The sequence below is a fragment of the Tursiops truncatus genome, chromosome 2 (genome assembly GCF_011762595.2).
Source record: "Tursiops truncatus isolate mTurTru1 chromosome 2, mTurTru1.mat.Y, whole genome shotgun sequence".
In the NCBI taxonomy this organism is placed as follows: domain Eukaryota; kingdom Metazoa; phylum Chordata; class Mammalia; order Artiodactyla; family Delphinidae; genus Tursiops; species Tursiops truncatus.
Window position 1 is genome coordinate 67558372 of NC_047035.1, and position 24364 is coordinate 67582735.

Here is a 24364-nt window from a genome sequence, read left to right on the forward strand (position 1 = left end):
ATAAAGGAGGGATTTTATGTGATAAAATGTACGTAGCTGTGCCAGACAGAGAAGAGACATTAAAGTGGCTATAAAATCTAGAGGCAACATGGGAAACAAACCATGGGAAGGTAGTTTTACAATTAAAATGCATACAATTTAGGAGATGTAGGAGATTCATGAACCAATGAAATAACACTTGAATATTACATTCTTAAACTTTTACTAGCTTCAATCATAATATATTGGTTATTATATTAATATTTTAACATTATATTCAGACAGAGCTTTCCTTCCTTCCAAAGCACTTTCTTTCTCATTTGTCAAACATAACAGGAGAGATAATGTACAATGTTAAAATTTATTTCTGAAATGCTTTATTGTTTTAATCAGTACACATTATATTAAGTATAGAATTTCCTTAAAAATTAACAAATAACTCTAAGTTTCACTGTTAGGACATTGATATGAAGAATGGAAACATCTGGCTCTTTTGACTTTTTACATTTATCCAAGTTCTAAATAGATTCTCATGTTAAGGTTCTTCTGTGTTATTTTTGTCCAAGTTGTGACAGCTAAAACAAAACATAAAATCATAAATATTACTGTTTTTAATCACAAAAGAAACTTGGGCTTGAATTATATTTGTAAACACCTTAAATGCACACTTTTATCATGGTAAAATCCAGGCTTTCTATTTCATGCACTGCATTTCTAGAATAATACATTTTCATTCAATATTCACCACTAACTCAAATGTTTAAGATTTGTAGATATTTAAAAACTGTCATGGCAAAAAGATGTGTAAACATTATATAGGAGTAAATTCAAGTAATAGAAAACAAAAATCTGAGAATAAAAAATTAATATTAATTCACTATGAAAATGTAAAGAAAAACAACATCATGTGTGACTTTACTCCTGACAGTTCATTTTTCTATATTATTTCTAAAAGAACTTAGAAATATATTTAATGTATTTCTAAAGATCATTAAAAGGAAGGGAAAAGGCTTTCAATTCTGGAAGGCTGGGTAAACTATTGCACCAAGTCTATGACAGAGAGATAGAAATTATAAACTTTAAACAAATACAAAAACCAACTACTTGTAGGCAATGGGGAGCAACTGAAAGCAGGTGGCTTCTGGAACAGAATCAACACTTGGAAGGAGGGAATAGCCCGGACTGAGTTCTCTGGTTCTGTGGCTCTTAGCCTGAAGGCAGGCCACACTTGGTGCTATACTGCCAGCTAAAACTGACAGAAAACCTGCAGTCTTTCTGGACTGAAAAACCAGAGGAAAGAGTTAGTTTGGGGGGCAACAGACTGTACAGACTAACAAACAGGTGAGATTTGAACTGCTGCCCAAGAGACAGAGTTTGAACTTTGGGTCTGACCAACACTCTTCAGAGAAATAGAATTCAGTTTCCAAAATACAACATTCAAAATGTAAAGGATACAATCTAAAATTAGTAAATATATGAAGAAACAGGAAAATGGAGCCATTCTCTAGGGGGAAAGACAATGGAAACCAACAGTGAGATGATCCATGTGTAGTAATTAATAGACCAGGGGTTTTTTTGGCCATGCCGCATGGCATATGGGATCCTACTTCCCTGACCAGGGAATTGAACCTGTGCCCCTTGCATTGGAAGTGCAGTGTCTTAACCACTGGACCCCAAGGGTGGGCCCACAGTAGACCACGTTTTAAAAGCAGCTAGGATAATATCTTCAATGAAATAATGAAAAATAGGCTCACAATGAATGAAAAAGGAAATCTCAACATAAAAATATAAACTACATTTTAAAAAAATCCAAGTGAAAATTAAAGAACTGGTAAATACATCAAACAGCAGAATGGAGATAGCAGAAGAAAGACTTATTGAATCTGAAGACAGAGCAACTTACAGACGTTAAAGAACAGAATCCTCAGGGATTTGTGGGACACTATAAACAGTTAAACATAAATGTAAATGGAGTCCCAAAAGGAGAGACAAAAGTGGGCATAAAAATTCTTGAAGAACTAACAGCTGAAAATTCCCTAAATTTGGTGAAGGTATAAATTTATAGACTCAGGAAGCTCAGTGATCCCCAAGCAAGGTACACAGAGGTCATGCATAGATACATTATAATTAAATTGCTGAAAACCAAAGATAATGATAAAATCTTGAAAGCACCAGAGAGAGATTACGCATTACATATAAATTTACACTGATCTGACCCTGAGAAAACTCTTCAAAAAGAGTCATGTACCAAAATGTTCACTGCAGCTCTATTTACAATAGCCAGGACATGGAAGCAACCTAAGTGTCCATCAACAGATGAATGGATAAAGAAGATGTGGCACATATATACAATGGAATATTACTCAGCCATAAAAAGAAACAAAATTGAGTTATTTGTAGTGAGGTGGATGGACCTAGAGACTGTCATACAGAGTGAAGTAAGTCAGAAAGAGAAAAACAAATACTGTATGCTAACACGTATATATGGAATCTAAAAAAAAAGGTCATGAAGAACTAGGGGCAAGATTGGAATAAAGACACGGACCTACTAGAGAATGGACTTGAGGATATGGGGAGGGGGAAGGGTAAGCTGTGACAAAGTGAGAGAGTGGTATGGACATATATACACTACCAAACATAAAATAGATAGCTAGTGGGAAGCAGCCTCATAGTACAGGGAGATCAGCTAGGTGCTTTGTGACCACCTAGAGGGGTGGGAGGGAGGGACACGCAAGAGGGAAGAGATACTGGGATATAGGTATATTATAACTGATTCACTTTGTTATAAAGCAATTATACTCCAATAAAGATGTTAAAAAAAAATTTACACTGATCTGAATGGTTGCTGACTTCCTATAAGAAACAATGAAAGACAGAAGACAGCGGACTGACATCTTTAAAGTGCTGAAAAACTGTCTACCAGAACTTTGTATCCAGAAAAAGTATTTATATATATGTATATATGTACAGATGTGTGTGTGTGTGTATATATATAATTATTTAAGAATAAAGGTGAAATAAAGACATTTTCATCGAATAAAAAATTAAAGAGAACTCACTGCTAGCATACCAGAGCTACAGTGAATGCTAAAAGTTTTTCAGTCAACAGATGGAAATTAAAATCTATAAGTAGGGGGACTTCCCTGGTGGCACAGTGGTTAAGAATCTGCCTGCCAATATAGGGGACACAGGTTCAAGCCCTGGTCCAGGAACATCCTACATGCTGCGGAGCAACTAAGCCCGTGCACCACAACTACTGAGCCTGTGCACTACATCCTGCGCGCCAGAACTACTGAAGCCCACGCACCTAATACCCATGTTCTGCAACAAGAGAAGCCACTGCAATGAGAATTTCCATGCATCGCAACAATGAGTAGACCCCACTCGCAGCAACGAGAGAAAGCCCACATGCAGCAATGCAGACCCAATGCAGCCAAAAAAAAAAAAAAAGAGAAGCTATAAGTAGGGATGAAGAGCACTGGAATTTATATCCATATAAATGCAAAGATTTATGTCTTTGTTATAAACATGACTGAAGCACAAATGGTAACACTGTCCACTGTCTTGTGAGGTTAATGATGTATGTAGATGTAAAATATGACAATCACAGCATAAATGTTGAGGGTATGTATGGTTGCAAGGTTTCTACATTTAACGCAAGTGGCATAACAGAGCAACCCTAAATTTGTAATGCAGAGATATAGCTAAAAAAAAAATCTGTGGATGAATTAAAGTGGAATTCTAAAAAGTGTTCAAATAATACAAAGAAAGGTAGGAAAGAGGAAACAGTAAAGTGCTAGACCTAAATCTAATCATATTAATAATTACATTAGATGTTAATAGACCAGTAGACTCCAATTAAAAGAGACTGTATAATGGTTTTAAAAAAAACAACACAAGATCCACTTATATTCTACCTACAAGATATATGCTTTAAATATAAATGCATAGACAAGTTGAAAGTAAACAGACGGAAAAGTTATAAGATGCAAACTAAGTGTAAGAATGCCAGGGTGGTTATATTAATGTCAGATAAAGCAGACCTCAAGACAAAGAGCATTACCAGATATGTAGAGGAATACTGCATATAAAAGAATCCATTCATCAGGAATATACAATAATAAGTCTGTATGTACCTAATAACAGAACTTAAAAACACAAAAAGCAGAAATTGACAGAACTAAAGGAAGAGACAATTCCACAATCACAGTCAGAGATTTTAATACCAATCTTTCAATACCTGATAGAACTACACCAAAAAAAATAAAAATAAAAATAAAGACATAGAGGATCTAAGTAATGCTATCAACTACCTTGACCAAATTAATGTTTATAGAACCCTTCCTTCAACTTCTGCATAATGCATGTTCTTTTTTAGGTGCATATGGAGTGCTTAACAAGATAGACCATATGTTGGGCCAGAAAAGGAATTTAAATAAATTCTGCAATAATGAACTCATGTATAGAATGTTCTATGACAAAAAGGGAATTAAATTAGAAATCAGTAAGAGTAAGATATCTAGAAACCCACAAATACTTGAAACAACAATAGATCTCTATACATGGGCTAAAGAATAAACTACCAGGTAAATTAAAAATATTTCCAACAATGGTAATAAAAACATAACATCAACATTTGTAGAATGTGGCTAAAGCAGTGTCTGGCAAGAGTTTAAATTTTATGATTTTCAATGTTTATTTTAGAAAAGAAAAGCTAAAGTTAATGACTTAATGATTATCCAATATCAGAAGCTAGTAAAAGAAGAACAGTGTAAACCCAAAGTAATCAACACAAAGGAAGTAATAAAAAGTAGAAAGCAAGGAACAGAAAACAAATAGAGTATAAAATAGATAAGTAATAAGAACCTCCAGTGTAAAAAAAATAAAATTCAAAAAAAATAAAATAAAATTCAAGGGTTAAAAAGAAGAAAACAAATAGAGAAAATTAGCATTAACATCATCTGCTTCATTAAAAGAATTAATACTGAGAATCTTCTAGTTAATCTAACGAAGAAAAATTCCATTTACATGATGTTCTAAAATAGACAAGACTAATCTATGGTGGAAAAACATCAAAACAGTGTTTTGGGAGCAGGCTTTGACTAGGAGCAAGGATTGACTGGCAAAGGCCATAAAGGAACTCTGTGGTGTAATGGTTCTGTATCTTGATAGGGGTTTGGGTTATACTCAGGTGAACGAAACATCTGACAAAGTTAGGAATGTACACTTAAGATACGTGTATTTCACTATTGTAAATTTTATCTCCAAAGGTAAAACAACAACAACAACAAACTAAACAAATAATGAAATCTAGTTAATGATATTGGCAATGAAGTATTAAGGGGGAAGTGTACTGATAGCTACAATTTACTTTGAAATTAATACAGGTGGAGCAAGGAATAGAATGAAGAATGGAAAGATGGACAGGTATCTTATAAAGCAAGTACAATAAAATGTTAATGGGGAGTATGCACGTGTTCAGTGCAAATTCTCTTCAGTTTTTCTGTATGTCTGAAATTCTCACAATACCACTGGGCCACCTCATTAAGGTTAAAAATACAAGAACCATATAATGTGGGTAAGAAACTTGTGCTAGAAAAAGATGCTAGGAAGAGCTGCTAAAAACGAGCACAGGCTACAGTTATGATTTTTATGGCAGCCAAGGTAAGGGTGAATGGATATTATTGGTCAGCCTATTGAGCCTCTCAGGTAGTTTAAGCTTTAAAAAGTTGAAGTTAATGTAATTACTGAGAACAGTCATGGAAACAATAGTAAAAGAATGTAAAGACTCTGTACACCTCAGCTACTGCTGTCATTAACTTTCAAGGTGAATGTAATTCTGCTGTATCAACTGAGCACATACAACCCCTTAATAAGGTTACTTAATTTCTCAGCTCGGCAAAGTCAGAAATGTGGACAGTATGTCAAGGAAATGCTGAAATGAATTTAGCCTAAGTGAGTAACACTACTCCAATTAAAAATTTTCTGAATTAAATTTACCTTTTCATAGATTTGGGATAATGGAAATAATGTTACTTATAAGTTTCCTTTATAGTTGTCCATGGTACAACCTTACATTCTTTTAGCTCTATGGCTTTTAGTTTCAGCTGGTTCAGATGAACATGATTATCTTGCTCTCTTCTGAAAAATATCAACAGCAACTTAGGGTATGTTAACAGAAACAAACTAAAAAGTACACTTTACCTGTTTTATGAACTGTGTAGCATTAAAAAGTTCACTGCAGCCATATAAGATGTGCTTGCCTTGTTTCCCCTGTAAAAAAATCAGATACAGAACTCAGATACAAGTAACAAGTAATATTTTCAATATTCCCAAGAAGAGGGGTTAAACCTAATAAGACTTTTGGTTATTCTTAAAAGTTTTAATTTTTTGGGGGGGAGTATTGGATTTTAGTGTACACATGTCTATCCTAAAATTACATGGAATAAAGGAGTGAGATGGGCATAGTTTTTTTTTTTCTTCAAAATATAGGTGGTAGGTACACTTCTAGTGCCATTTACACTGAAAATAGAAGGAATGTGATTACTGACACATTTCATGGGAGCCACAATTATTTATAAAATCTTAGGCCAACATTCTTCCAATGTAAGATCTGTAACTACTTGAAGAAAACATTCTTCAAGTTTTGTTAACGCTGAAAGTAGGATATGGTGTGAGTAGCATGGACTGTCATTTCAGACTCATTTGTGATAATACAGTATTTATGTCTTAATATACCCTATTCCATTCTGTAACTCTATGAATTTCATTCTGAATTTTGACAGAATGTTGGAACCCAATTACAAGCAGTCAAACTTTTTGACTGGAGAATTTTGGTAAGTTCTTAATGCTGAAATTCTTACATGTATTGTGAACTTGAATGTAAATTCGTAAGTTTTTTTTGTAAAGTAAAAAGTTTATTCCATAACAAAGCAAATATGATTAATTAATCAGGAACAAAAAGAATGACAGCTTTGTAATACAAGATAAGGACATTTCTCTGTGATGTACGAGCCGAATAACATCGCTGGCTGAATAAATGTTCTAGCTGACCTTCTCTGAGAACAAGTAAAACGAGAGTCACACCTCACTCTCCTTTTCTTCAAAATGAGATGGTATGTGCAGCCATAAAATAGGGTCATATAATTGGGATTCTTGAGGCTATACTCACAAAAGGGTAGAGGTCACAGTACATAGGGAAACATTAGAGGGGTCCAAAACTTCTAGGCACAGCTCCCAGGACCCCATCTCAGTAATATGACACATTTCATTTTCAGCTGTGAACCACCAAGATACAGTGGAGATACCCTGGTCTCAGTGGAGCCCCAGTCTTGTCCAAGGAAGGGTTTTTTATACCTCTCTGATCACATAGCCAGAATCAGGCTGCGTGAATAGGCTTAACAGCAGAAACAAGAAAACATGACAGAAACCAGGTGCAAATCAATCTTTACATTTTCCATTAAAGAATGTTGACAAGCTAGTGCAAGTTGCCCCCTAGTCTAGCTTGGACCCTAGCACAGGCCTATTTTAAACACTAGTTAATACATTTCATTCAGGGTTGGCCTAACATTAGCACAGGGTATATTAACTAGTTGAGATTAATCTTGTGCTTATATAAGTACATTCCCTCTCCACCCTTGACAAGCTTGCTTAATTCTAATTATTTGTCATCATTTTTCATCTTTTATAGCATTTATAGAATATAAAAACAAAGATAAACACAAAAATTATAATCTTTTGATCATCCAGTAAGGTAGGTATAGCCTTAATTTTTAACACCTCAGTTTAGTAATATTTCAGTGTAAGTTTATTCTTAATTATGCACAAATTTGATATTTCTTCCTTCCATTAAAAATTGAACTAATGTACTAATACCTTGATTCAATGTAACAATTAATTATTAACTAAATCTAGTTAATTCTCTAGCCAATCACCTTCCATCAAAAGAACAACTTGTGGTGGCTTTAAGTAAAATTCCCAATACATTTGGTCATTGATATCAGTATTATCAAATGTCTTGTTAAAAATCAATCCATTTAATTTTTATCAAATACATCAGTGTTATACCAAATAGCAGTTACATTGTAAGTTAGACTAACATCATTACTAAATAAATCACCTAGAATCATAGTATTTTCTTTGCCTTCCCAACAAAAATGGCACTTGCCCGTTGTTTTGTGAACTGGTATAAATCAAGTGCCATGTTAGATACATTCTCAATTACAAGTCTCTTGTAGGCATAAGCCGTAAGTTTTGTTTCATACTACAAGGTTGCACTAACATGGGTTTCCGATGTCATGAGGGAGGCTGTCATAGACCTACTAGCTCAGTTTCCCCTGAATGGGGCTGAATGATAGGAAGAAGATGAAGATGAAGATGACTCAGAACAAAGGAAACAGTAAGACCAAACAGGATTAAAAAACAAAGAATTCTCAGGATAATTAAACTACATGGCTTAGCAGCTACTAAACATTAATGGCTGTATGAAAAACCCATAGGTAACAGCAAACTTAATGGTGAAAGATTGGATGCTTTGTCCCTAAGATCAGGAAGAAGATAAAGAGGTCTGCTCCAGACTCTTAAATATTGTACTGGAGGGTCTAGCCAGGGTAGTTAGGCAAGGAAAACATTCCAGATAGGTTAAGGAAGAAGTTAAACTAATTCTATTCAGAGATAACATGATCTTGTATATAGAAAATCCTAAAAATCCAAAAAAAAAAACCAAACCATCAGAACTAATAAATGAGTTCAATAGGGTTGCCGGACACAAGATCAATATATAACAATCAGATTTCTATATAGTTGCAAAAATGAAATGAAAACAATTCCATCCATAATAGCATAAAAAAATACATAGGAATAAACCTCAAAGAAATACAAAGCTTAAACTCTGAAAATAACAACAAACTGCAAAGGAACCAAAAAATGTTGAAAGAAAAAGATCTAAATAAACGGAAAAACATTCCATGTCGTGGATTAGAAGACTTAATAGTGTTAAGTTTTGGGGAGTATTTTCATCTTATCTACAGATTCAACGCAATCCCTATCAGAATCCAACTGCCATTAACAGCTGATCCTCAAATTCATACGGAATTGCAAGGAACCCAGAAAATCCAAAACAATCTTGAAAAAGGATAAAGTAGGAAGACTCATATCAAGACTCAAATCATCCTGATTTCAAAACTCACTACAGTGTAGTACCGGCTCAAGGACAGACCTATGGATCAATGGGATAGAGTTGAGAGTCCAGAAATAAACCCACACATGTATGGTCAACTGATTTTCAACAAGCCTGCCAAGACTGTTACCAAACCACAAGTCCATGAGCCTGACGCACAGTGAGGCCAAACAATACCAAAACGTCGAAGTTTGGAACAGAGAAAGGTTTATTGCAGGGCCATGCAAGGAGATGCGTGGCTCGTGCCTTTAAAACCCCAAACTCCCTGAAAGCTCCAGCGAATACCCTTTTATAGGAGAAGTGAGGGAGGGCTTGGTTGTTGCAAACTTCTTGGTGTCAGATCCTTTGTTCTTGAGGTCAGGTCATGGTTAGGTAACCATGTTCCTGTAAATCTCCACCAAACAAATGTTATTCTCTGTTCTGACAAGAAAGGGCAAGGTCCCAAGGCACAACTTTCACCTTCCAAGGTCCAGGTCCTGGCTAAGAGGAGGCAGATCTCAGTTGGTGGCTCCCTCAGGGCCAGGTCCCCAGACCCTGCCTAGCTGTCATCACTGAGGGAGCCAGGCACCCAGGACTCAACTGGCCCTCAGGCTCCTCAGGCCGCCCATATGGCGGGGGCCAGGTCCCGCAGACTGTGTCCCATGCAGACTGCCACCGCCATCAGGTCATGGAGGTAGGGATGGGGGAGAGGTTCACCGCCGCCTCAAGGCCTGTGCCTGGCCAGTGGGCGGCCTTGGCAAGGGCTCTAAACCTGCATGGTTTGTGGACACAGCCCCCAGCCTGTTCCCTGGGGCCCTCCAGCTCATCCACTGGCCTGAGGCTAGGTGAGCTGGAGGGCCCCAGGGAGGAGGCCAGGATCCGCCTCTTACCTCGCTCCGCCTGACCACCACTCTGCCGACCAATGACTGAGCGGGACCTCCTAACCCCGGCTCTAGTTAGTGGTCTCTCAGTAACTGTTGCCTGGTAATGGGTTGCCCAGTAACAGCACCGAGCAAAGGCTTCGTGCTAAGGGCTGCATACTGCCTCCCTCTATTACAAGACCACTCAGCGGGGAAAAATAGTCTTTTCAATAAATGGTGCTAGGACAACCTGGATACCCATATGTAAAAGAATGAACTGGACTTTTTTCTATATACAAAAATTAACTCAAAATGGATCAAAGATCTAAATGTAAGAGCAAAAACTATAAAACCTATAGAAGAAAACACAGGAGTAAATTTTCATGACCTTGGCTTTGGCAAAGAATTCTTACATATGACACCAAAAGCACACGCAACAAAAGAAAAAAATGAAGGTTTGTACTTTAAAGGACACCAGGTAAAAGGTGAAAAGATCAAAGAATGGGAGAAAATATTTGCAATCATATATCAAGATAAGGGACTTGTATCTAGATTATATAAAGAACTCTTACAAGTCAGTAGTAAAAAGGCAAAATAACCCAATTAAAAAATGGGCAAAGGATCTCAATAAACATTTCTCCAAAGAAGATATATAAATGGCCAATAAGCACATGAAAAGATGCTTGACATCATTTAGGTCATCATGGAAATGCAATCAAAACCACAATGAGACACCACTTCACACCTACTAGTACAGCCGAAATCAAAAAGTCGGATAAGTCCTGGCAGTGATGTGGAGAAATCAGAACCCTCATACACTGCTGGTGGGAATGTAAAATGGTGCATTTTACATTATTTTTGGAAACAATCTGGCAGTTCCTCACATGGTTAAACACAGTTATTATGACCCAGCAATTCCAAATACATGTTTACATAGAATTACACTGGCCTATTACCTATGGTTCCAGGTGGACAGCAATAGGTTTTACCCAGAATAGACACTCGTTTTGGATTTGGACTTACACACCTGGTGACTAAAGCAAATACTTTTAACACCTTTAACATCACAGCAGAAACTGTTTCAATTTGGACTTCCTTTATATACATCACTTGACAAAGAAACCCATTTTGCTGCAGGTGCAGTTCAACAGCATGCTAAGAAGCATACACAATAGACCGACATCATATACCTTACCAAACACAAAGTAGTGGACTGACTGAAAACTGAAACTGACATTTGAAACATCTGCTTTCTAAATTAAGCACATCTCTTTCTAATAAGAGACAGAAAGAGTGGCTTGCATGACAGAATGTGTGTTAAAACATAACAGGCATTTAATTAAAGGGGGAATCAACAGCGAAGAGGTTGTTGAGATACTGTAGGAGAAACAGGGGAGGGAGGAAGTGGGGTAGTAACACAGAAACCACTAAAAATTTCTCCTGCATTTCTAAAAATGTTTCTTTTTCTCTGCCTGATCCTGTAGTACAGGGACATGAATCACATTTATAAGGTCTGAAGAAAGGATTAACTGCAAACAAGACATCAAGACAATACCTCTAAATCTGTCTGAGGAATGATGGAATGGGATGTTTCTTCTTTTCATCTGTGTAAACTGGGATTAATAGTTTCTGCATCTGTACTAACCAGTGGATAACACAGTCCTATAAACTCGCACTTATCCAACCTGCTTCCTATGACTGGGAATGAAGAAAGGGGAAAGTACTGGCCAATCTCATACTGTTGCCAGCTCTATGGATCAGGCGTCTTGCTGAATCTGATCGTCTTCTAAACCAAGGGCCAAATTCTGGGTAAGAATTAATGACACATGGACGATGGAGAAGTCTTGATTCTTAGGAATGTAACCAATAAGTAAATAATACCAAAAAAAGAAAAAAAAAGCTAATATTATCTTGGTACCTTGCAAGAGGCTGAGAGCAAGAGAATAATACTCTTACCTATATTTATAGATGCCCATAACACCTGCAGAAATAGCCTCCTTTATTTGAAGCTGAAGGTCCAAGATGGGTTCTTGGAGGTTTATGAAGGATTTAATCTGGGCTTATTCACGTGCTATGTTTTGATGATGCCAATAACATCTAGGGGATAAACACCTAGAATAATTCTAATGCTTCCTTTTGTTTTACGTATTCTCATTTTACAGGTTTTATATATTTCAGAGGACCCCTTTTGGGAGGCAAAATTAGGATATTGTTGCTGCTCAAAGGCATACAAAAGAATCTGTTCAACAAAAGAGCCAAAGACCATTGTGTAAATATGAACCTGAGTGATGATCTGTTAAGAAAGGTGCCTGGATACAGGGACATAAAATACCTGTTACATGCCTGATGAGTCATAGTATCATGTGCCCTACTGCCTATACACCATGTTTTAGTGGGTGGAGGGTAATAATCAAGGTAAAAAAAATATTTTGTAACCTGAAACCAAGTAAAGAATAACTTGGTGGGCTTACATATCTACCACTAATAACCCTGATGTTGTTCTGATGGAGGTGATTGATCAGAGAAAGAACTAGACTTAGTTAATAAACAATTAATTGTTACATTGATTCAACTTCACAAAATTAAAATTTCTGTGGTGGAGAGAGGTAAGAGTTGTGAGGCCTATACATGATTAAAAACAAGTTTGCACTGGAATATCTGGTAAACTGCAATGTTTCTTTAAAGTTATACCTGCATTTCAGGTATAACAGATGGTTAGTATTTGTTAATATTTTGGTTTTTATCCTTCCTGTTTTTCTGTCCTATAATGTAAAAGAAAAGAAAAAAGCAGAAAGAATGCTGACAAATGTAATTAAGAAAGCTTAACCAAGGATGGGATATAAGTACAGGATTAATTTCAGCTGGTCTGTTGTAACCCTGTGTTTATCCTTGGGAACACACCTGGAACCAATCATGTTGTTGACCCTTGGCCAAATCTGAACGAAATAGATTAATATAGTCCTGCCCAAGGTTCACAGACAGACCAAGGGACAACTTGCACTAGTTTGTCAGCACTGTTTAAAAATTGTACAGATTGATGGTTTACACCTGGTTTCTGTTATGCTCCCTTGGTTTTTGCCTTTGAGCCTAGTCATGCAGCCCGATTCTGGCTATATGAACAGAGAGGGGTATAAAAGACCTCTCCTAGTATAAGATGGATGCTCCCCTGAGACCAAGGTGTAGATCTTAGTGGTGGTTCACATTCTGAAGCATGTTATGTGCAACTGAGCTATGATCCTTGGAGGTACCTGGTGGTTTTGAAGCTCTGTGACATCTGCCTATGTATTTTTTTCTACTGCTGTACCAAAACCTCTACCTTTATTGAAGTCTTATGTAATACAGGACATAAGGAATAATCATTATTTAATATTAAGTGAATTAAATGAAGATTACAAAATGTCATTGCAACAGTCACTAGTTCTGTTGCCTCTACATTTTAAATGGTATTTTTGCTCTTCAAGTTACACCCTTCCCTTCATATTCTTTTGCTTAGTTGTCTGTCACTCCCTGCTGCTGTCAGTTTTGAATAGCACACCACTTTAACGTGCTACCTCTAAAGCACCTGTTTGCTGAAAAAGCAGACATTCCAAGTTTGTTCGAAGTATGTTGCTGACTTAGGTCAATAAGATGAGAGAAAAGTGCTTATTATTCAGGTAAATGGGGTTCGGTAAATCATCTCACCAAGGAAGACATTTTTAGAACAGGGGCTTATTTGAGGTATCTGAACATTTAAAGTCAAAATAAGATAGCTGCAAAGTACATTACATCAATAAGGTACATTATTTTCCAAATCAAGTAAAATTTTAGGCCAGAAATGTGACAGGAAAACAATGAACATATGGACATTTTTCCCTATCTGCTGGATTTTTAAACTACCTCTAGAAAAGGGGTTATGTAAGAATCAGGGGAGCCACCAGAGAATGTTAGTATGTTAAAGACATGGAACAACTGTGAAACCTCAAATGATAAAAGAATATAAAGGTCAAATGTACCTTTATGTAGTCAACAAGATTTTGATATTCAATGTAGTTGCCTCCTCCCACCACAAAAACAATTGCCTAAAAATGCAAACAGAATAAAAATAGGTAAGTTAAAAGAAATAGTTAAAACAGTATTTTAACTCTCAAACATGGGGTATAGTCTGGAGCCCATTCCACAACTTAGGATGTGATCCCTTGCTGGCTAGTATTTTTTTACCTAAGTGCCTGATGCTACTTCAATTATAAAGAAATTTATTTCTTAGAAAAGTCTATAAATTTATAAATTTCTAATTTCTATCGAGTAGTAAAATGAAGTGGAGATTTTTCAGAAACAATTCTGAGGAAAATAAACTTCATCCTTCAATTAAACAATACCAAATAAATCCAAAGGGCTTTTTCCAAAAGTTATCTTTGAATTTGTCATTTATAAAGAATCTTAGGTACATGGAATTGGATTTATCAAGACTGCCATACAGTAATCATCATAAAGCTATGTTTAGGACAAAGATATTCTTCAAGACTGCTTGGTTACCTTTCATCCTTCCATTTCAGGGACAGAGGATTTTTATATGAACTTACCTCTTGAAATGGATTTTTGTTCCTTGGAACTGAGCTGTAAGAACAACAACAAAAAACACACACGAAAATTTCACCCAAAGCTTCACTTAAGGATAAAATAGGCATGGGAAACACACAGACACACGCACGCACTATTAGCTATGTATTTACAATTCTTCTTCCTTCACCTTCTTTGAGCCAGGTAGTGAAGTGGGATTCAGAGGAACAGCTAGATGAAGTACATATCTCAGTGTCTAAAAGGGAATGGGACAACTTGTTGACTTCAAAATAAAATTCTAGGAGAAGACTGAGAGGGAAAAGGAAAGACTGAGCAACAGTTCCCACGAGGAGTGGAAATCAGGGTATAAGGTGAATTAATAAAATATATACTTTAGTGGTAAATTATGTAAAATTTTTACCATACTCAACAGATTACAGTTTGTGGGTATCTACATTTGTGAAAAAACTATGCAAACACATGTATGGGAAGGATAACAATTTAGGAAGCAAAGAGGGGATGGAAGAAGGGATGTGTATTTTGCTATAGCTTTTTAATATTTATATATTAATTACATATTTATATATTTGTAATATATTTCAAAAATACTTTCTTGGTGTCAAAGAGATCTTTTAATAAACACAATTTTCAAAGCTTTTGTGAGTCAAATATATATTTGTTTTGAGTGCTAAAATAGGCTTTACAAAGATAACTTAGGTTTTCCTCACAAGCCATTTTTGAAAATCTCAACCAAGGGGAGAGAGCTATTATAACCTCTCAATTATTCACAGGCTGATTCCACAGTTCCATCTTTTCCTCATTTCTGTGGCCTGTGTCAATATTCCATAGAAGAAGCCAGTAGCTGCCCTGACAGAAATGCCTCACAAACTTCCTTCTAGAGTGCTTTAAGTTCCTCTAAGAGTAGACATGAGATGAGGAGACGTGAGACTTAAATAGCACAGCATTACTAGTTATTAAAAACCAAGATCTAATTGTGATGAGACAGCTCAAGAGAAGGCTGAGTCTATTAAAAAATGAAACTGTGTTTCACTGTCTTATCAATGCTAATATTCCTCCTCATTATCATGCATAAACTATAGGGAAGATTAAAAGAATTTCTCAGAAGTTTCTAAAATGCAAAATATATCTACTGATGCAAACACAAGGAAGGAAAAATTGTAAGCTCGAGAACATCAAGAGTTGCAAATCCACCATTTTAAAGTGTACAATCTGGTTTTTAGAATATTTGCAGAGTTGTACAACCATCACCACTGTCTAATTTCAGAACATTTTAATCACCCGCCAAAGAAGCCCCATACCCATTAGTTGTCACTCCTCATTCTCTCCCTTCTATAATTTATTCTTTGTCAAATTCTTTCTTGCCAGCTGCAGTTGCTACCAGCAGCTTCTTTTGTAACTTTGGTAGTGTTTCTGATAAGTTCACAAAAAAGAATAATCTTTTAGGTTACCAAAACAATCTAATAATCAACTTTCTAGTGACTAGATTATCTGTTCTGACTACCTACAAAGATGTGAAAGCTTGGGATAGAGCAAAGACAAAGTTCTAAAGATCCCAAACATAGGGTATAGGCAATAAAGAAGCTTCACCCAAGTTTTGGTGCTAAAGACCATCCCTCCAGGAAGGTTTTTCCCTCCTAATTCTGCCTATTCTTTTTCTGTATCTTGTAGGCTATTCTTCATACCACCATGGATTAAATCTTAAAAAATAATATCCAAAATAAAGTTAACAAATACCTTACCATACCATGTTTGTCATAAAGTATATAAATTATTTGCAGAATGTTTAATTGCTATAAGGAAGTATTCACAGCAATGATTCCCAGGGGCTTAGATTTTATGGACCAGTTAAATAAAAAGCCAACAACTGGTATCCAACATAAAGCTCCCATCTTTTCATTTGGTCCAATAAGAATATTCATTTAAAAACACACAGATTATCCAAATTGTCTTCACCCACACATAGTTTGTAATACCCCCATCATTTCATTAAAAACAACAAACATCAAAATGTATTTTTTTTGCATGTTACATTTGGAAGGAAAAGCATCAAAGTGTTAGGTATAATTACCAGTGATTACTTCTGGGTAAAGAGATTATACATACTGTTTACTTACCAGTTTTCTATATAGTTTGAATTTTTAATAATAAGCAGTTACTGATGTATAACAAAAAATCAGTAAAGTTATTTCCGTTCTTGGTGGGGGTGGGGAAACCTACAACAAATTGTACAAGACAAGAGCTGCTTACCTGTCATTGCCCCGCAGCATTTTGGGATCAAAATATCTATAGTCATCAGTTTCCTATTAAAAAAAAAAAGAGAACTCTACCATGACTATGGAATTTTTCTTTAGAAAGTTCAAGTTTGGCTTATTTTAAGAATACTTGATGAATCTACTAATGAATCTATTAATTTGGTAGAGTGGGTAACCACCATCAACATTTACCGAGCAATTACTATGTGTTAAACGTTGTTCTAAGTAAAATTACATAATCCCCTATCACCTATGAGGTAGTTATTATTATCCCTATTTTTCAGATGGGCAAGTTGGGGTACAGAGAAGTTATTTATTTTAACTTTCCTAAAGTCACATGACAAGTAAGTGTGGGAACTCCAGGATTTGAACCCAGGTAGTCTAGTTTCAATACCCCAGCTCTTAACCACTATGCATATTGCTTCTCAAAAATATACCTGTTTTGACATAGAAAACAAATTTATGGTTACCAAGGGGGGGAAGGGGCAGAGGGATAAATTAGGAGTTTAGAATTAACAAAAGAATACTACTATATATAAAATAGATAACCAACAAGGACCTACTGTATAGCACAGAGAACTATATTCAATATTCTGCAATAAGCTATAAGGGAAAAGAATCTGAAAAAGAATATATATATATAACTGAATCACTTTGCTGTATACCTGAAACTAACACAACACTGTAAAATCAACTATACTTCAAAAAAAAGTAACTAAGAAAAATAATATACCTGTTTTATAACCTAATGTACTTAAATATTCTTGCTTTTAGAATTTATTATATTATTATTATATGTCTATGATTTTACTGAATGTCCAGAATACCTAATACAGGTTCACAATCTCTCATAATTGAAACCTCTGCAGTTAGATGTATTTTGGAATTTTGAATTTAAAAAATTGCATATAGATAGTATCATGCATAAACTATATATAATATTCATAGAGGGCAGCATCCCATCATCTAACACGTTAATATTTCTGGAGCTAAACAGATGAATATTAACATAAAGTAGGATAAATCAAAAGTACGAAGAACCTCAACTTGAGTTAAGGTTAGGTTTTGCCACCAAATGAGTTATATAAAATCTCTTAGTTTTCAGAACTCTTGGACTTCAGAAGTTGTGGATAAGGGGTTGCTGACCTCCATACTACATTGGAAACTAGCTTCTTGATATTAAAGGAGCTGGAAAGTACTGCTTTACTGTTTATAATGTAGTCACTTCCTAATCTCTGCCTCCTTTGCCCTCCATGGTACAATCAGCCAAAGGAACTCATTCTTTTCTGAAACGTTATCTGGTTCTTTTCTGGATGAACCTACCCAAACGTGATCAATGACAAACCATGCATTGTTGCCACTACCTAGTCCTGCATTCAATGGTGGACGATGCTAATCAATCACAGAACTCTCCCTGAACCCAAAGGCAGTGCCATAATCCTTCAACACTTTGCTCTAGGAAACCGCTACTAGCCAGATGTACAAGGGAAGATGAAATTTACCTGGTATCTTGCCTAATCCCTTTCTTTCATTATATCCAATCAAGACAAATCAAAGAACACTTAATAAACGTTAGTGATAAGAATTCATCTAGAATTAGGTTATAGCATCTTAAAGCCTTTGAGATACGATATATTCAAGATGACTAGTCAGGTCTAACTTAGTACACTTTGTTAATCTCTTCAAAGCCTCCAAATCAATTTGTCAATATGGGAACAAGACAGGGATAAGAGAGGAAGCAGGCATCTGTCTCATCTAGCAGATGGATGAAAAAATGCTTTGAAAGCTGAAAAATTTTACTTTTTATAATTAATTAAAAAATATCTGTCTGTAGTAATGTGCCTTCAGTTATAAAGTCCAAGTCAATAGAACTGATAAATGAACTTACAGAACTTGGAGAAACATAAGACCTATAATTTAGCCATCTGTATGTCTATGACAGATATGTGGAAGGTGTGTATATGCTGGAATGAGTAGTAGGCAGGAATTCAGAAGTAGTGGGTATTTGGTTCCAATTCTGTTATTAAAAATAGTGTGCCTTGGGAAACGTCACAATATCTCTTGGTTTCCTCTCCTTCACAGTTAAGATTCTACAGTTTCATTAAACTCTAAAGTTCTATGATTCTACGAAGGGCATGGCTCTTGCCCTAATCAATATAGCACAGTGGTGAAAAATGTGGCCTGTTCAGCTCTGCCATTTATTAGCTGTGTGTCCTTGGGCAAGTTAATTGTGCCACAGTTTCTTCATCTATAAAATGAGAATAATTTAAAAAAATAGTATTTTTCTTAGAAGGTTCGAATGAGGATTAAATGAGCTATATGAAAAATGTTTTGACTGGTTCCTGGCTAAAGAAATGCACAATAAATGTTAGCTATTATCATTATTACTGTCCTTATCCATCATCTCGACTTCTAGATTAGGGACAGCAACAAAATATCCTGAACTTGCCTAACCCCTTGTGGATATGGTGTCTAAAGTTTTGCATTTGTTTATATTTTTAATCTTTATTATTGTTTGGGGTAATATCTTCCAGAAATTTACTGCCTATTATGAAGTAGTAGTCTATAAGACAATTAATCATAAATCATACTTCTCTCAGGCTTTTCAAGAAGCATCCCTTCTTCATATATTCTAGGATGTAGTAATAAATCTATTTTTACTACATTGTATACCACTTTCTCTATATTGATTCCCAGATAGAAGAATCCAATCCTTTTTAGCTTATCATTATAGACAATTCTCTCATTCCTTTCATAACTGTAATTGCCCCTTTTTGGGCTTTTTTATAACACTATATCTTTGTTTTCACATGGACAGATTTTAAAATTTGTTTTTGTTAATTTCCTTTAATGTTATAATAATGTTTTAACAATTACAAAATAATGACATATTTAACTGAAGATTCTGTTCTCACTCTCTCTCTCAGCCTGGTATCCTAAGTCTTGATGCCAAGTCTATAGTGATTCAGATCAACCCAGATGAGGGTTTTGATCATGCGGCTTTTCTCTATTCCAGATAACCACTCTATTTCTAGTTGCCACAGTAACAGGATGGGCTCTTTTATGAAACAGATTGTGATGATTTTTGCATTCCTTTCTTGAATTATAAACAGATAGCTTGAATACCCATTCTTTAAGTAAATGCTCATATTTATTTACCCATTTAGCTCTTCATCAAACAATTTCTCTCTCAATTTACCTTTCAGCCCCAAAGAACTTGGTGCCATCTGAATACATGCACTTAAAATTTTTACTATGCACTCCTCTCCTAATTTAATTTCATAAAATTAAACTGATCTGGTACTCTTTATAGTACACCAACTGATGCTCACTAGTTCTTTTTTATTTATAGAAACTTGCTCCTTAGGACATATATAGGATATAATCTACATTTACTTTGGATGAAAGCTGGCCAGAGTGATGTAGCAGCTGAGAAACCAATTCCCATTTATCTGTGATAATGGCTAAAAAAGGCTGTTTGAGAACATGGACTCTTTCCTTTCCAGCATGTAGTCTGCTGTGATTAAGCCCACAACAAACTCTGAGTTTATCACTTTTTGTATATAGTCTGGTATGTTCAAGAACTTACAAGTACAGTGTTATATGCTACTCACAGGGTTTGACTTCATCTCCATGAGATTGTCTAAAATACGAGTAACAGGTAGATTCTGTGGAAGAGATCAGTGAGTATTTTGTTAAATATTAGAAGAAATAACAAACCAAAATTCTTCTCTAGTAGCAAAACAACCTAATCATTCTATAGTTCAGTATGCTTACCTTTCAATTAAACACATTCGAAGATTAAGTATTCTGTGAATGGTGTCATAGTTGTAAATACCCTTGGCATTATTCAAGGTTCCATAGAAAAAACGTAATTTTTAAAAATGTGTAGGTGTATCCAGGTTTTAGTACAAATACATATTTGGGCTTTTTACTTTGTTGGATGTCTGCTTTTTAACACCCGTAATTGTAAGCTTTTAATTGAGTAAGAATCCCCACCCCCTTTTTTTCATTTCCTTTCTGCAGATTTATTTAAAAAATAGTACTTTAAGTTTGCAGAAATATATGAGATTAAATGACCTAACAGAGTTTTTTCATTTCTAATGTATATTCTTCTAGCCAATAAGATACTTGTGTTCTTTGAAAAAATGGGGAAATGGATGCACACACAACTTTACTGACCGCTTTAATTTTGCCTGGGATAAATTCCAAATTTTCAATGACATACTATATTATCTTCTTACAAAACACATTCCACTTTGAACATAAAATGTATAACACTGGTGTTGACAGAAGATTGCCCCTTGACATGCTTACATGCATGGGGATATGAAATACTATTGCTATGTTTCAATCTGACCATTTTAACCATTATTTTGAACGTAACAACACATTGGGTACAGAAAATTTACTAAGTGACTATTATGCCTATTCAAAGTACCTTCCTACTGGGATGGTATTCTGCCCACTTTGAACTGATATTTCCTTTGTGAACTGTACAGAATATTCTGGAAAGAATAGTTTTGTATCTTAGAGATTTCATACAACAGAGGCAACATTAAATCTCATTATTCAAATAACTGTAGATAACACATTACTATTTTACAAGTTTTACTTTCTGTAGGTCATAAAACATTTTATTGTTACTAAAATGGACCATCACTAAGGAAAATGCTGCTTTGCCCAGGCAGAAAATACGCATTTCTTTTTCCTTTTCCTTTCTCTAGATCGGCAAGTAAAAATCTTTCAAGATAATCTTAGGCAAGTAAAATTAAAGTTATTTCATTATTCTCTGATATTTTTGTTGGCCAGGAACTTCTTAATATAAACACAAGCACCAAATGTTCAAGCTGACTGAATGTACTTCCTGAATTCTATTTAGAATTTGAAAAAGAGAGCTCAAAATTTTACCTTTTAAGTTTTGGTTCAAATAAACTTGAGTTTGTTCACTTAAGAATGTAAGTCTAAACCATAACTTTCTCTAAAGAATAACTGGGTACAGATTTAAATCTATAAAAATGCTTTCAAAAGAAAAAACTACAGTTATAAATTTGTTCTAAGTAACACCAACAAAAGATGAAGTACTTTGCAACATAACAGGAACAATAAAAAGAATTCTGGAGCAAGGCAACATTATAAATTATAATATTTTACTAAAATTAATTTTATATCCATTTCTCTATTTACATTTTTTTTTTTTTTTTTTTTTTTTTGCAGTGCGCGGGCCTCTGTTGTGGCCTCTCCCGTTGTGGAGCACGGGCTCCGGACACGCAGGCTCAGCGGCCATGGCTCACGGGCCCAGCCGCTCCGCGGCATGTGGGATCTTTCCGGACCGGGGCACGAACCCGTATCCCCTGCATCGGCAGGCGGACTCTAAACCACTGCGTCACCAGGGAAGCCCCTCTATTTGCTTTGAATTCTCCGTTTAGCTCTCTGAATTGTACTATGGTATTAGATATGTGCAATGGAGAAAAGTTCAGAAAAGATTTTATGTAATTGATAAAGCCATATGAGTCATATTACTTTTATTGTATTTGTGAAAATAACTGGAAATTTGAATATTTCATTTACTATAAAAATAAGATTTTTCTAAAAGGTAGTTAAATTTTACTTGGCATTTCATATCTCTGCTGTATCTGAAGATAAGCCTGCTAGTGAATAGGTCATTAAATAACACGAGAAAAATTTCTTTCTAGCAGTACAGTTCAGAAGTTTAACAGCCCAGAGACGATTCTTTATGTTTTTGTTTGGTCTTTACAAACAGATAACACCAAAAGAGTCATCTACCAGTGCCACACCACACAATAATTCACACATTGTCACACATTAAGGAAAACTTGCAGTGTAGAGAATGATAAAGGAAATACATAATGTCTTTAAAGGCCTAAGAAAGAGTACTTCAGGAAACAACTTCTGAGAGCTCTGTCATCAACTAATGCTCTATCTGGCCTATACGAAGACTTAAGTTAATCATTTTAAAATGAATTTTATATTGATAATAATTTATATCTAAGATAACTAAGTTCTACTAATTGAAAAAACTGAACTGTGGCAGCTAACAGAGAGAAAACAGCAGAACAAAACCATACAATTTTCTTCACTCAACAAATGGTCTGTTCACTCATCTTTAAAGACACAAAAAAATTGTGTACCTCAATAACAGAGGTATAAATGAAATTTAATCAAATGAAAGCCCATTATTTTAAAAATTCCCAAGCATATATTTCATTGTTTTTAGAAACTGTTTCAGAAATAAAATGAAAAATATTATTGTCTAGGTTACTAACTAAATTTTTATTAGTAGAAAGCCTCTATATCTATTTAGATTTGAGAGACAGAATCCCATACATGTGAATATCCTAAATTAAGGATCACTATTTCCAAGATGTTCAAATTTCAAATATATGAACTAGAAATATTACTGGGAGAAAAAAAATACAGTGAGAAATTAATTTCTAGAAATCCTTAATAGTTTTATGACCATAGTCACGTTTTATGATTTTAGTCACTGGAAAAGTTTAAATAAAAACAATGTTAATTTTTGTCTCTGATGGCATAATTGCTTAAAAACAAAATTAAAATAAAATATGCAAAGAAATTAAAAAACAGACAATCTAAAAAACATAATACAGGCCTATATCCAAAACAGTTAAAAACATTTTTCCCCTCTAATTCTCCTAGGATTAGCCACTTGTTGCCCTGTATTGCCATCTGGTCTATGGTGACTATTTCCAACTCCCCCCCCCCGACCCCGCCGCCCCTGCCCTACCCTGGGTAGCCTTGGGTTTGGGATGATACTCTGACGATGAACTAGGCAGTGAAGTTGGGACAAGAGTCGCTGCTGTCTTGATTATCAAAGTTCTGAAGAATGAAAAGCAGTATGTGTACTTTCTTGAAGAGAATACTTATCTGGAAGACTGTATTAGCCAAGTAAAGAATAAGATGGAGTATGCGGATGTTGGAAAGTTGTCAGTGAAGCAGATAGGAGGAAGGGGAATAGGATGGATCATCTATTTCCAAAATTTAAAAATTATAAATCAGAAGGGATCTACAGAGTGAATCCAACATCCACATCTTACAGATGAGGAAAGAATAAAATATATAAAGTGGTATTTTTTTCCCCAAACCATAGCATATTAATGGCAATAAAATCAAGAAACAGGATTACCTGGACCCAATAAAACACATCAATTTCCATCATTCAGGTTCAACAATTATCAACTCATGGCAAATTCTTATTTTATTTATACTCTCACTCCCCACTCCCTAGGCTGTTTTAAAACAAGTTCCCAGTATCAAATCATTTTAGCAATAAATATTCCAGTATATATATCTCCACAATATAAGAACTCCTAAAAGAAAAAAAAACCCCTATAACACTACTATTGCACCTAAAATAATCCGCAAATATTTTTAATACAGCTCAATATCTAGTCAGTATCAAAATTTTCCTGCTCCATAAATTTATTTCTTACAGTTTCACTGTTCAAATTATAATGTTAATAAGGGCTATGTATTGCAATTAGGTGATATATCTTTTAAGTCTTTTTTAATCTACT

The 24364-nt window shown here is 35.1% G+C and overlaps 1 protein-coding gene across 3 annotated transcripts in view; it reads right to left on the reverse strand.

Annotated features, from left to right (window-relative positions):
- Positions 1 to 326: 326 nt before the first annotated feature.
- The window catches only part of SCFD1 (sec1 family domain containing 1), a 144575-nt gene continuing 120537 nt past the window's right edge, over positions 327 to 24364 (reverse strand). For all 3 annotated transcript variants that reach the window (XM_019924096.3, XM_073800592.1, XM_033851218.2), the window contains 6 exons: positions 20420 to 20473; positions 16801 to 16853; positions 14556 to 14589; positions 13989 to 14054; positions 6184 to 6252; positions 327 to 554 (listed from right to left, as the gene is read on the reverse strand). In XM_019924096.3, coding sequence (XP_019779655.3) covers positions 531 to 554; positions 6184 to 6252; positions 13989 to 14054; positions 14556 to 14589; positions 16801 to 16853; positions 20420 to 20473 — 300 coding nt within the window. In that variant the 3' untranslated portion in view covers positions 327 to 530. The remainder of the gene's footprint in view (positions 555 to 6183; positions 6253 to 13988; positions 14055 to 14555; positions 14590 to 16800; positions 16854 to 20419; positions 20474 to 24364) is intronic.